The sequence below is a fragment of the Microcaecilia unicolor genome, chromosome 14 (genome assembly GCF_901765095.1).
Source record: "Microcaecilia unicolor chromosome 14, aMicUni1.1, whole genome shotgun sequence".
NCBI classification, from domain to species: domain Eukaryota; kingdom Metazoa; phylum Chordata; class Amphibia; order Gymnophiona; family Siphonopidae; genus Microcaecilia; species Microcaecilia unicolor.
In genome coordinates, this window is record NC_044044.1 from 44592526 (window position 1) to 44607083 (window position 14558).

The 14558-nt window shown below is 46.8% G+C and overlaps 1 protein-coding gene across 1 annotated transcript in view; it reads left to right on the plus strand.

The window, feature by feature from the left end:
* The first annotated feature begins 3808 nt into the window (after positions 1-3808).
* The window catches only part of NES (nestin), a 38646-nt gene continuing 27896 nt past the window's right edge, over positions 3809-14558 (plus strand). Inside the window, 1 exon segment of the mRNA XM_030187138.1 lies at positions 3809-4675. Coding sequence (XP_030042998.1) covers positions 3863-4675 — 813 coding nt within the window. The 5' untranslated portion in view covers positions 3809-3862.

The following is a 14558-nucleotide window of genomic DNA, read 5'->3' on the forward strand; positions in this document are numbered from 1 at the left end:
TTGGCAGGCTGTAAGACATATTATATAACGTAACAAATTTGGGCGCATGCACAATTTAATTGAATAACAGCCAATTAATGGCAATAATTGGTTTAACAAGCAATTGAAATAAATTAATATTTATGTGCATACAATTTTATGCAAGTACCAGAAAAGAGGGTGCAGAAATGGGAAGGTCATGGGCATTTTGGGGTAGGGCATGGATTTGAGTTACCTGCACAATTATAGACTATGGGGGTTCCGTGCATGAATTTAGGTAGGGCATTTGCACCAGGTTTTTGTTGGTTCAAATGGATACACCTAAATTTACACGTGACCCCTGTGCCTAAGCGCCATTCTATAAACTATGCCACTTAATGGAATTCAAAAATGCATGGGATAAACATAAAGGAATCCTGTTCAGAAGGAATGGATCCTCAGAAGCTTAGCGGAGATTGGGTGGCAGCACCGGTGGTTGGGAGGCAGGGCTAGTACTGGGCAGACTTCTACGGTCTGTGCCCTGAAAATGGTAGATACAAATCAAGGTCAGGTATACACAGTGGCGTACCTAGGGTAGTTGACACCCGGGGCCGGTCATTTTTTTAACACCCCCCTCCAAAATCCAGTACTAGGCATACCGAGAATACAAAACACTCAGGACCTATAGAGCAATTCTACCATACCATAAGCAGTCATTTCTACGAGTCATACAAGGAAAAGGAAAGCAACTTAAACACTACAGTGAGCCCTAGAACATCAATTCACCTATTGTAAAATGAAACCAGACAGAATAGTACAGATCGTCAATCCTGCACAGTCAATGCCAACTGAAAGCCATGTCTTTTTCACAAACACAGATACACCCTAATCCACTATAGAATAAGTAATCATAAACTTTCTATTTAGACAAAAATTAAACTGAACCCCACAAGATGCCAGACTCTGCATACAATGCAACACCACAGAAACAGAAAATGTCCCCTGGTACTGTGCAAAATATAAAGACAGCAAATGTAAATTTGAAAAAACTAGCAAGTACCAATCACCACTTTACAAATTAACAAATAGAAATAAAACAAATATAGAAAATAAAATAATACCATTTTATTGGACTAATACATTTAGCTTTCAGAGGCCAAAACCTTCTTCCTCAGATCAATACAGTATAGTGCTGTTACAGTGTCCTATCCTGACCTGAGGAAGGGGGTTTTGCTCTCCGAAAGTTAGTCAAAATTTATTAAAATTAGTCCAATAAAAGATTACCTTATTTACATGTTCTATTATAAACATTTATTAACACAGCTACAATACTACTTTATCCTAAAGCAAAAAAAAATTAAAAAAATATATTTTATTTACAGTTTGTTGTCTCTGGCTTCTGCTTTCCTCATCTTCTTTTCACTGTCTTCCTTCCATCCAGCATCTGTCTTCATTCTTTCTCTGCCATCCAGTGTCTGCCTTCTCTGCTGTCCCCTCCATCCAATGTCTGCTTTCTCTCTCTGCCCCTTCCATCCACCGTCTGCCCTCTCTTTCTCCCCCTTCCGTTCACTGTCTGCCCTTTCTATCCCTTCCATCCACTGTCTGCCCCTTCACCATTTGCCATCCCTCTCCCCCCAATCCATCCATCCATCCAAGATCTGTCCCCTCTCTCTGCCCCTTTTTCCAGCCCCCCTTATCCCACCTGCCCCTAGTTCTAGCCCCAGCCCACATCTCCCACCTGCCCCTCCTTTTCAGCCCCCAATTTCAGCTCCACTCTCATCTGAGAAGCCCCCACCCCTTCTCCCATCTGAGAAGCCCCCTCCCCATCTGAAACCCCCCTCTCCATCCCCTTCTCCCATCTGAAACCCCCCTCTCCACCCCCCTTCTCCCATCTGAAACCCCCCTCTCCCATCTGAGCCCCCGATACGACCACCAGCTTCATCCAGAGAGGACAGCCCTCGTCTCCTGCCACCACCCTGCCTTTAAAGAAAAAGCTGTGAAGCGGCGTGGCAGGCAGCGCCTCGCATCTGCCCTGCTTGTAAATGAAGTAAATCTCCATTCTCCTCGTCGATGTCGGGCCTTCACTCACTGGGTCCCGGCCTCGCGGAAATAGGAAGTTACCTCAGAGGAGGGCGGGCCCCAGTGAGTGAAGGCCTGACGACGAGGAGGAGAATGGAGATTTACTTCGTTTACAAGCAGGGCAGACGCGAGGCGCTACCTGCCACGCCGCTTCACACCTTTTTCTTTAAAGGCAGGTGGCAGGAGACGAGGGCTGACTGCAGCGCTAGCGGAACACCCCCCACACCCACTGACACACGGGGCAGACCGCCCCCACCGTCCCGCCCTTGGTACGCCACTGGGTATACATATAAAGTAGCGCATATGAGTTTATCTTGTTGGGCAGACTGGATGGACCTTACAGGTCTTTTTCTGCCATCGCCTACTATGTTAAGCATTTTTTTCAGCACCAATATTTTAGGTGTGATTTATAGAATTCACCCCTATCCCATGGATTCTATATAACGCGCCTAGAGATCCATGCTGAAATCCAAGAGTATTCTATAGCAAGGTGTGTAACTTAATTGGCTTAACAAAGCTAATCAGCGTCGATAACAGCTCTTAACAAACAATAGTGAACACTAATTGTCAATAATTAGAATTTACATGCACAATTCGCTAAGCGCATTCTGTAATCCAGCACACCTAACTTCTAATGCACACAGGCAAAACGGGGCATGGTTACGGCTGGGTAAATGGGCATTTCCTGGGCGTTCCAAAATGTACACACGTAGTTACAGAATATGGCCCAGTGCGTCTAAATCTATGCGCTGGGATTTATGCCACGTTTTCCTTGGTGTAAATGAATGCACATAATTCTAGGCACTGGGATATCAACTAAGCATATTCTATAATCCGCACCTAAATCTAGGCGCTGCTTATAGAATACGCTTAGTCGACATTGATTTCCGTGCTGATTTTTTAGGCACCCTATATACATAGTAACATAGTAAATGACGGCAGATAAAGACCTGTACGGTCCATCCAGTCTGCCCAACAAGATAAACTCATTTACATGGTATGTGATACTTTAGAATCCCCTCCTGTATGTGCACATATTTTTCCAGGGAATTGTGGGAAGTTGATTGAATTTCCATAAACATTTCTGTTGTAATTTTGAAATCTTGTATAGTACCCAGAGGGCACAGATTGCTTTTGACGTTTTTAGGGCTAGAAATGCTAAGAATGGTCACGGTAGAAGCACGAGTCCTGGATTGTCCTCTAGGTGTTGCTGTTGAGCAAAGACTAACGTTCCTTACCATGAAGAGGCTGTGAACGCTGCTCCCACAGTGTCTCCATCCATGGCAGGTCTAGGACGCAAAGGACCTGGCTTAAATCTCTGATCCTTTGCCTGGCAGCCTGCATCACTGCCCCTGAAACACTGGGCTAGCCATTCTGGTGACTGCATTTAAAATGACCTTTAAAAACTTTACCAAGGTATTAAAATTAGTTCAACCAAAATCTATTAGTAGTTTTCCACGTGTGAGGGCAGAATGGAAATGACAATTAAAAGATAAGGAGATGAATTTCATTCTGAATTATGCACGAGAGAATGATGTTTGGAACACTGCGATCATATTATATTTAAAGTGTTTTCTCTATGTTTTATGAATGCGTTGGATACTTTTCCTTTTAATAAATCACACTCAATGAATGCCTCTCCTGCTCTAAAGGGTTAAAGCATGCTTTTTTTTTTTTCTCTCCACAGGCTGAAGTGCCTCCCACTTTTAGATGAGGGCAGGGTATGAATACATCTGCTTTGCTTCCTTTCAAACCATTCTCTCACTGCTCATTCAGCTCAGGCAGTAATTCATTCCCTGAGTTCCGCTTATCAGGCACTGAACTGATGTTTAACATGGAAAGCTACTTAGGATCCATGGCTTTGGGAGAAGAATCCCTCCAGATGTGGGACCTCAACAAGCGTCTGGAAGCGTACCTTACCAGAGTCAAATCTTTGGAAGAGGAAAATGAGTTCCTTAGAGCAGAGATTCAAAGCCTGAGGGGCAATCAGGTTGATAAGTCCTGGAGAACTAAATACGAGGAAGAGATACATGCTTTGAGGACTACTTTGGAGGAGAGCTTCAGCAAGAAGAGTCAAGTGGAGATGATGAGGGACAATCTCTATGAAGAGATGCAGTTTGTGAAGAGCAAATGTCAGAAGGAGAGGCTAGCACAAGAAGAGGCAAAGAAACAGCTATCAGAGGGTAAAAAAATATTAGAAGAAGAAGGAAGGGCTCAAATTTGGTTGAAAGAAAAAGCCATCCAACTGGAGAAAGAGCTGGAAACCCTTCTGGAAGTTCATGAACAAGAAAAGAGCGGGTTAGAACAAGAGATGGTCACATTTTCACAAAGACTGGAGAACTTCAGGGTAGCCCCTGTGACTTTCCAGCCCGTGGAAGTGGAGGACTATTCTAAGCAGCTTTCTGAGATCTGGAAAGGGGCTGTGGAGACCTACAAGAATGAGGTCTCGGTGTTGGAAGTTAATCTTTCTGAAGCTAAGGACAAGCTGTGGAAGGTGGTGGAGGAGAACAGAGAGAATCAGCTACAGCTGCAGAAGCTGGAGAAGGATCTGCTGAGCCTGAAGATGCAAAAAGAAATCCTCGAGGAGCATCTTTCCAAGGAATGGCAGAACCAGCAGCAAGAGGCGGAAAAATTCCAGGTGGGGGAAAACATAAATGCAGTTATCTAAGAAAATACTTCTTGTGATATGATGAGTTGTTTTCTGTTATAGGGTAACCCAAATTGGGTGAGTTTGGAAAAACAGAATAAATATCAAATTTGGGGTGAAAAATAATTTCTATTGCAATGTGGTCTAAGTAAAATAGCAGTGATACCTTATCTTTTTTAAAAGAATTATATGGCATGTGTCACCTGAATATCCTTCTCTCTTTTAACACCAGAACACGACGTTTCCTCGTTTTTAAAAGCGTAGAAATGTGATATCTGTAAATCATGAATACATTGATCCGGGCCATCCTGGTATCATATAATACCCAGGAAATTCTGTGTTCAATTTTAATTTCAAATTACCAGAGACAGTAAAACCTGGTTCCAAACATTTTCCCTTCTGCGGAAACGTGTAATCGTATTGGGAATGAGAGTGTAGAGTGTGCCCCGGATATAATCCAAGACAGATTAGCAGAGCCATCTGTTGCATTCTGAAAACCCTGGATCTTGTACAGCTAGGCAACTGCAAGTGAGAAGCATCTTCAGCTGCACTGGGGTGGAATGGGTCGGTGCAGGAAGGTACTCGTGAGAAACATTTTGGCCAAAAAAAAAAAAGATCAAAGAAGGCTATATCAGAAATACTACTCTCAGAATACAGAAAGTGACAAAAACGCATGTGTCTGCCACAGGGGTCCTTTTACTAAGCTGCGTAAGCCTCTACACGTGCCAAAATGGAGTTACCGCCTGACTACTGCCTGGCTCTTGTGGTAATTTCATTTTTGGTGTGCGACCAATACGCACGTCTGAAAAATATATTTTCGGGCGCACGTAACAGGCGCGAGCCAAGTGGCATATGGCGCACACGTAGGTCATTACTGCCCGGCTATCGCGCGAGTCTTTACTGCTAGATCAATGGCTGGCAGTAAGGTCTCAGAGTGGAGGAGTGGCCTAGTGGTTAGGGTGGTGGACTCTGGTCCTGAGGAACTGAGTTCAATTCCCACTGCAGCTCCTTGTGACTCTGGGCAAGTCACTTAACCCTCCATTGCCCCAGGTACAAATAAGTACCTGTATATAATATGTAAGCCGCATTGGGCCTGCCATGAGTGGGAAAGCACAGGGTATAAATGTAACAAAAAATAAAATGGACGCACAGCAATTTTCATTTTGCCGCACATCCATTTTCGGCAAAAATGTTAAGGCCTTTTTTTACAGGTGCGCTAAAAAATGGATCAATGCGCACCCAAAACTCGCGCCTACACTACCGCAAGCCATTTTTCAGCACGCCTTTGTGAAAGGACCCCACAGTATCCGGTTTCAATGCGTCGGTTTCCCTAGGTACGGTGAGGCCAGGTGCATAGCCAGATCTCGCCAGGAGGGGGGGGGCAGAGACCGAGGTGGGGGGCACTGTTTAGCCGCCGCCCCCCCGAGCCGCTGCCGCCACATCGGACCCCCCTGCCGACGACCCCCTTGAACCCCCCTCTCACCACCAACCCTCCCCCGCTGTCGCCGCCCGCCCCGCTGCCGCATCAGATACCTTGTTTGCTGGCGGGGGTTCCCAAACCCCGCTAGCCAGAGAGTCTTCTTCAGCGCCGGAGTAGCGCCTTCGTTCAACCAAGTTCCTGGTGTGATCAGATGTTTCTGACGCCTTACGTCCTGCACCGTGCATGTAGCCCCGTGCAGGACGTAAAGCATCAGAAACAGCTGATCACACCAGGAACTTGGTTGAACGAAGGCGCTACTCCGGTGCTGAAGACGACTCTCTTTGGCTAGCGGGGTTCGGGGACCCCCGCCAGCAAACAAGGTATCTGATGCGGGGTGGGCGGCGACGGCAGGGGAGGGTTGGTGGAGGGAGGGGGATTCAAGGGGGTCGTTGGCAAGGGGCCCAGGGCCAAATCTACGGGGGCCCAGGCCTCCTCAGGCCCGACATAGCTACGCCACTGGGTGAGGCAGAGAATCAACTGTTCTCTTGCGGTAAGGTCTCACGCGCTACCCGGGCGGTAGGCATGCAGCGCACGTCCACTGCTGCTTACTGTCGGGTAAGCGCCATGCGGTAGAAAATAGAAAATATTTTCTATCGTGTGTTTTTGGTGTGCGCCAAATTCAGAATTACTGCCTGGGGCACGCGATAGCCGGGCAGTAATGCTGATTTGGTGTGCGCTGGACGTAGGTAGGCCCTTTGTAATTAGACTTTATTTATTTTCAGCGTTTGATATACCACAAGTGATCCCTAAAGTAGTTTTGAATTTTTTAAAGAGCTTTCATGCTCAATGGATAAAAATGTCTTGACTACATTCCAGTTTTGCTGGCTGTTACAGGCTTCTGAGCAGGGGCGTAGCTACGTGGGGCCATGGGGGGCATGGGCCCCCACAGATTTAGTCCTGGCCCCCTCAACTTTTGACCCCCTCGCCATTTTTGACCTCCCGCCGCTGCAAGGTACCTTTGCTGGCAGGGGTCCCCAACCCCCGCCAGCCTGTCTTCTTCAGCATCGGTCTCCGGCGCGTTCGCTCACTTCGCTGATCTGTGCTGTGAGTCCTGGCGTCCAGCATGTTCCTTTAAGTGAAACTGCTCAGTTTCACCTAAAGGAATGGCAGGATGTCAGGACTCACTGCACAAATCAGCGAAATGAGCGAACATGCCAGAGACCGGCGCTGAAGACTAAAGCTGGCGGGGGTTGGGGACCCCCCCCAGCAAAGGTACCATACGACGGCGGCGGGGCAGGGTCGGTGGAGGGGGAAGGGGGCTTGAAAGTGGCGGGGGAGGGTCGGCGGCAGCGGGGGGGGTGTCGAAAGTGGCGAGGGGGGTTGAACGTGGCAGGGGAGGGGTGGCGGAGGGGGGCGACGGCTAGGGGAGGGGGGCTAATAGGTGCCCCCCCCACCTTGGCCTGTGGACCCCCCTCCCGCCGAGGTCTGGCTATGCCCCTTATTCTGAGCAGGTTATTTCTTAAAACAAATCAGTCAGCTCTTGTTCTGTTCTAAATTTAGACTAATCTAATTCTGATCTGCATCACAACGCATTAAGATACAGTATTTAGGGGCCCTTTTACAAAGCCATGGGTAGTGAGTGCGTTGGGCGGTACTTCTGAGTTTGGTGCGCACTGAATCCCGCGGTAGAAAATATTTTTCTATTTTCTACTGCAGGGGGCATTCTCGGTGGTAATCAGCAGTGTGCTCACATTGGCGCGTGCTGCATGGTTACCGTACAGGTAGCGCATGAGCGCTTACCGCATGCCCTTTCCCTGGCACATTATCCCAGCCGTGGTAAAAAGTGACCCAGCGCCTGCCAAAAAGATGCATCCACACTACCGCAGACCACGTTTTACCATGGCTTTGTAAAAGGAAGCCTTAGGACCACCTGGTGGCACGCTCTACCATGCAGAGGGCCTGGGTTCGATTCCCACAGCAGATCTTCTGCTCTGGGTCAGCTGGTGATGCTGCCAAGGCTCTTGGGAGGGAAGGGTGGGGGGAATGTGTCAGGGTGACAGAATGCAAGTTATCATGCCCATGCGACAGTGACATCTAATGGCCATAGAGTTTCAGAAAGAGCCCTGGGGCATGGCTTTCCCCATCAAAGACTGCCACTGCTATGACCTGAGCTAAGTTAGCTGGAAGGGGAAAATTATCTATAGAGCTGTGACTGAAGACTCGTTTTTACTGGAGTCCAACAGAGGCCCATTTCTGACTGAGCTGAAAGTCCAAAGAAGAAGAGGAGGACATTTCCAGACTAAAAACGAGAGATTTAAAATGTCATATTATTCCATATAGAATACATCCATGTGGGGTAATCGCCTTTCTTAAATGTCTTTTTCTACTTTGATTTTCTATTCTGTCTTTCTAAGTCTCAAGGATTTCTCACAGCGACTTCCAACACAATTAGAAGCCAATCATAAAAATCAACAATTCCGGTGCACAATTGGAGAACGGGGAACAATGAATCTAAAAAAATCAATAGTAACAGTGACCATATCATCAAATCATAATTTAATGAAAGCAAATATCTGAAAATAGCTTTGAAACATTATATGATGTGCAATTGCTTTTTAGATATTTGATATTTTTGTGAGTGATAGTGGTCTTGAGACAGCCCTATCCAAGTCTGAATTTACTACAGAAAAAACATATTTCTCCTATCGCTAAGTAGCATTTCTGTAGAGCCACGAGATGTACCCAGCACTGTATAGAAGCATAAAAGAGTCATAGCTCCATTGAGCTTATACTGTAGCTTCAAATTTATTTATTTAGATTTGCTCACACCTTTTTCAGTAGTAGCTCAAGGTGAGTTACATTCAGGAGGGCTCACAATCTAAGTTTGTACCTGAGGCAATGGAGGGTTAAGTGACTTGCCCAAGATCACAAGGAGCGGCAGCGGGATTTGAACCGGTGCTCTAACCACTAGGCCACTCCTCCACTGAGCAACATTCCGTGTAGAATCACCAATCATAGCAACATTCCATCTAGAATCTCAAATAGTCAGTGGCGTAGGAAGGGGGGGGGGCGGTGGGGCGATCCGCCACGGGTGCACGCCGCTGCGGGGTGTCGGCGCCTCGCTGGTTCCTTGCTCTCTCTGCCCCGGAACAGGTTACTTCCTGTTCCGGGGCAGAGAGAGCAGAAAACCAGCGAGGCGCCGACACCCCCCAGCGGCGTGCACTCTGCGGATTGGCTCTCCCGCCCGCCCCTCACCGCCTTCCAGGTATGTTCTCATGGGGGGGGGGGGGGGTTGCGCAGCGGCGACCCGCCCCGGGTGTCAGCCGCCCTCGTGACACCACTGCAAATAGTAGCAACGTTCGATGTTCCACTGCACTAACCACTAGGCTACTCCTCCATTAGCAACATTCCATGTAGAAGCCTGCCCTTGCAGATCAGCAACGCGGCTGCGCAGGCTTCTGCTTGTCTGACGTCCTGCACGTACGTGCAGGACGTCAGACTCACAGAAACAGAAGCCTGCGCGGCTGCTCTGCTGATCTGCAAGGGCAGGCTTCTGTTTCTCTGTCCCAGGAGGGCTCACAATCTAAGTTTGTACCTGAGGCAAAGGAGGGTTAAGTGACTTGCCCAAGATTACAAGGAGCGGCAGTGGGATTTGAACTGGCCACCTCTGGATTGCAAGACCGGTGCTCTAACCACTAGGCCACTAAATGGCTTGCTGCAGGATGCACTCAGGTATCCTGTGGTATGTTCCAAATCAGCACATGCTAATCATGTGCTAGAAAATATTAAAACATTTTTGTTGGAGGGGGTATGTCAGAGGCAGAGCGCTAACCAGTAATCACATCCACATTAATGCGCGGTAACTGGTTAGCACAGGATTACTGCATGAGCCCGCCCACCTACAATCTAAGGGGTGGTAATCAGGCAGCACCACGCCTTTCCAGTTACTGCCGGGTTAGCGAGGGAGCTCTTACCGCTCACCTGAATGGGTAGCGGCAAGTGCTCCTCCTTGCATGGCCACACGGGAAGAGAAATCTTACTGCATGGGCATGGCTTTTTACAGCCTTTTTCAACCGCTGCGGTATAAAGGGCTGCAGCACGCAGCAAACATTTTCAGTGAGAAAAACAGAAAAGTAATGGTTTTTCCTGTAGTTTCGGATTAAAACTAGTGACGTCAAGGTGATGGAACCAACCGGGCTAGTACAAAGCACAGAACAGCCAGAAGACTTTTCTGCACTTGCATGAGTATTCCCGCCTTACTGTATCTACTGTAACTGTCAGTTTATACTAAAGCATGCAGCTTTGGGTTGGGAGGGTGGGATTGTGCGGCCGTAGGATCATCTGTTATGAATTCACGTCCCTAGTAGATACAGTTAAATTCAACAAGGCTCTGATTGGCACGACCCAGAGATTTAAGATTTTATGGCAGCCTCAAAATGCTAGGAAGGAATGTTGAGGGTGACTTAGTGAGGGAATCTTGCATGCTTACTAGTATTCAGGCTGTTAGAAACGGTCTTTGAAAAAGAGGGATAGCCAATAACTGATTACGTTCTGTGACTGGCAGCTGGATATGCCCTTAGCAAGGTGGACAGGAATAACTTGGCAGACTAGATGGGCCAATTGCTCTTTTTCTGCCGTCTTCTACTTGGTTACTAGGATTCGACTCTTTCCTGTCTACGTTCCAAATACTGACCATCCTAGCAGATCCTCAGTAGAGCCAGTCTATAAATATCTTCAAATACCCTGTGTATCAAACTTCTTAAGAACATTATTGTGCGAGTATGATTTTCAGGATAATCTTGGCAGTCCACTGACTGGCAGTGGCATTTTATCACCCGTCTGAGACTTTCAACCTCCTGCCTAGCTGGATCTGCCACTTGTCATATGCTGGGCTTATAACTCTTTCTGCGTATTAGAATCTGTTATTCTTTTTTGGAACCGTGTTTGTCTGAATCAGAGAACACCGAATCATTCAACTCTACTCTCAAATGTCCTTTGTTGTCAATTGTTCATTATCGCCTTAATTCTAGAAAGGTCGATAAACTTTGTACGCGTAAATGTGGGCGTCCATCCAATTAGCATGCACAGTTTAACTGAATAACAAGCTAATTAGTGCCAATTGGCTTATTAACAATCAATTATTGGCACTAATTAGGTTTAATTGAAATATATGCATGTAAATGTAGGGATTTGCACCTAAATTTCATGCACGAGTTTAAAAGGGGGGGCATGAAAATGGGAAAGTCATGGGTGGAATGGGGGCGTTCATAGCATTTACGTGCTTTGTTATAGAATGAGAGAGGATATGCACTTAATTTAGGCCCGTACATTTGCGCCACGTTTCAGCTGTTGCAAATGGCTGCACCTAAAGTTAGGCGTGGTTCCCATGCATAAGTGTTATTCTATAAACCGCAGCTTATAGAATCGCGCATTTTTTGGCGTCATATATAGAATTCACTCCTGTAACTACCAGGGGCATAGCCAGACTTCGGCGGGAGGGGGGTCCAGAGCCCGAGGTGAGGTGGCACATTTTATCCCCCCCCCCCGGCGCCGCCGACCCCCCCCAGCGCCATTGCCGACACCACCCGCTGCCGCCGCCAGCACCACCAACAACAACTTTGACCCCCCCCCCCACCAACGACACTCTCAAACCCCCCTCCCGCCGCCAACCCGCCGTCATCGTCTGCTACCTTTCCTGGTGGGGGACCCCAACCCCCGCCAGCCGAATTCTTCTTCCTTCGTTTTGTTTCTGAGTCTGACAACGTGCAGGACGTCAGAGTCACAGAAACAGAACAAAGCCCTGCACTGGAAGAAGAGGACCTCGGCTGGCGGGGGTTGGGGTCCCCCGCCAGCAAAGGTAGGTGATGGCGGTGAGGAGGGGAGGGTTGGCGGCGGGGGGGGTGGGTCGAGAGGGTCGTCAGGAGGGGGGGGGTCCAGGGTCAAACCTATGCGGGCCCAGGCCCCCATGGCCCCACGTAGCTACGCTACTGCTATCATGCAAATGTGGGCACACAAGGTATAGAATAGTGCCAGTTGTGTGCCTAACTTACCCCCCTACTTACAAAGCTGCACTAGCGGCTGCCGCGCAGCAATGCTGGCACAGCCCATTCAAAGTGAATTAATTAGCACCAATAATTGGGTCCTAACAATTTCGATTTGCACGTTCATCGTGCTAAGCGATATTCTATAAAGATCTGCATGCAAATGTTTTAGCGTGCAACTCAAAAGGGGCCGCGGACATGGGAGGGGAGTGGGCGGCTCAGGGCAGCCACTAAAGAAGTGCGCAGTGTTATTGAATACCAGGGATCTGCGCCAAACTTATGTGCCAGGATTTATACCAGGTTTTAGTTGACATAAATCCTTGTGCCCAAAGTTTGGCGTGGAAATCGGCTCTAAGCGCTATTCTGTAAATGAGGAGGAACTCGGATGCGCCATTTATAGAACAGCGTTCCACACTGATTTTGTTTTTTTACTCCCAAATTTTGGCACCATTTACTAAATTTAGACTTAACTGCTTAACGCACTTTAATAAAGGGGCCTTAAGTTAGGTTCTGCTAAACTTAAGAGCTTAAGTTTTCAGCTGAAAATTCACCTAAATTTAGGATCTTACAACTTAGGTGGGAAGTTATCAACTAACACATGCGTCCAGCTTTTCCTACATGAGCATGCAGCTGTGGAATGCATTGCCACGGAACTTAAAAACAAATTATGAGCTAATCAATTTCCGTAAATCTCTGCTTATTTCCGATCTGAGGAAGAAGGGCAACCTTCGAAAGCTAATCAATTAATGTATTAAGTTATGTCCAATAAAAAGGTATCATCTTATTTTCTTTTCCATGTTTTATTTTGTTTGATTTCTATTAATAACCTTAAGAGTGGACTAACACGGCTACCACACTCCTCTACTCGCTGAAAAACAAAACCGGCGATCTCAAAACCGGCGGAACTCTGGCATTTGGCTGGGCTAAACCGTATTATCGAAAAAAAAAGATGGCCGGCCATCTTTTTTGATAATACGGTTCCGGCCAGCTGTTGCGCCGCCACCAAAATACATCGCTGGCGATCTATTTCGCTGGCGACGTTCGATTATGCCCCTCCACGTCCCTTAGTATGCTCAATTTAGACTTGCTATTTATTTTCCTACATTTAGGAGCCAATAAGGAGGTCTTTTAGTGCGTGCTAAATGCTAATATCTGCCACATGACTCAGAGGAATATAATGAGCCGTGTGCTAACTGCTAATAAATGCGCTGAAAATCAACTTTTTTCCATTCCCAATTTAGGCTCCAAAATTTAGAATTGAACACAAATTTTAGTAATCTCAGCCCTAATCGGTTTCCAAAGGGACCAATTTAGACGTCAATTCTCAAAGCTAGGCTCCTAAACCCTTTTGCAAATCAACCTACCTGTTGCTTAAGAAGGACATCTTGGGAAGATTTGTTGTGAGAAAGTCTGTACCCGGTGTGGCAACCTGGCTGTTGCAAGCAGCTATTGTAAGAAAACACAGGTACAGGAAAAAGACAGCGGCACAGAGGAAGGAGAAGAAAAATGGAAGGGAGTGGAAAAGCCCAGATAAAGCAGGTGGCAGGCAGACAATAGAGAAAGTGAACGAGGGACAGAGTCTTGCAGAGCAGAACCAATGGAATCAGCTAGCAATAGCTACCACTGCAAGGTCAGATTTAGGAATTTCTGGGATTGTTCGGGTCTCTTGTTTCCTGGTAGAAAATAAAAGATCTGTTCTGACATTTTCATCTTTTAACTTGGCAGCCCCCAGTTCAGATGCAAATTTGACGCCTAGCTTCACACATTTTTAAAGGGTGTGCTCCTTCCCTGAACTGTAGAACCATTTACCATATGGCTGATGTTCTAATGTCCGCAACCTAATTGAAACCCTCTGATGGATTGTCTGCGCCAATAGAATGCATCAGTTAACTGTGTGCTGTCCCCTAGGCACACCGCTAGCCATATCTTCTATTATTATAATTATTCAACTACTGGTATATTCTTGATTCAGTGGCATGGAGTATCTCACAGCTTTCTGGGGCTCTGTTTCCTTTTACAAACTTTATTTAATGCTTTATGATGGCAGCATTTATCTCTCATGTTGTGTTGGATATTGGGTAAAAGTCACGGGTTATGAACAACGTACTTAAGTGTCTATTTAGAGAGTCGTGTATTGCTTTCTGGACCCAGCCTTGTTTGTCGTTCGTTATTTAATAATCTTATGCTCGTATATCATGATAAACAGACTTACAACAGTCCTGAAGCTACTCTGCTTCCACGGGATTAATGCAATTAGGAGTTTAATTCAATCTGCTCCTGGAAGATTCTTTGTTCCATCCTTGTTATTTAAAAGAATTTAAAGGAAAAGTGACATGTTCTCATTGGACATCATTGGCCAGCGGTGCACACTCTAACCCAACCTATAGCGCCACCTGCTGTAAAGGGTAACGCT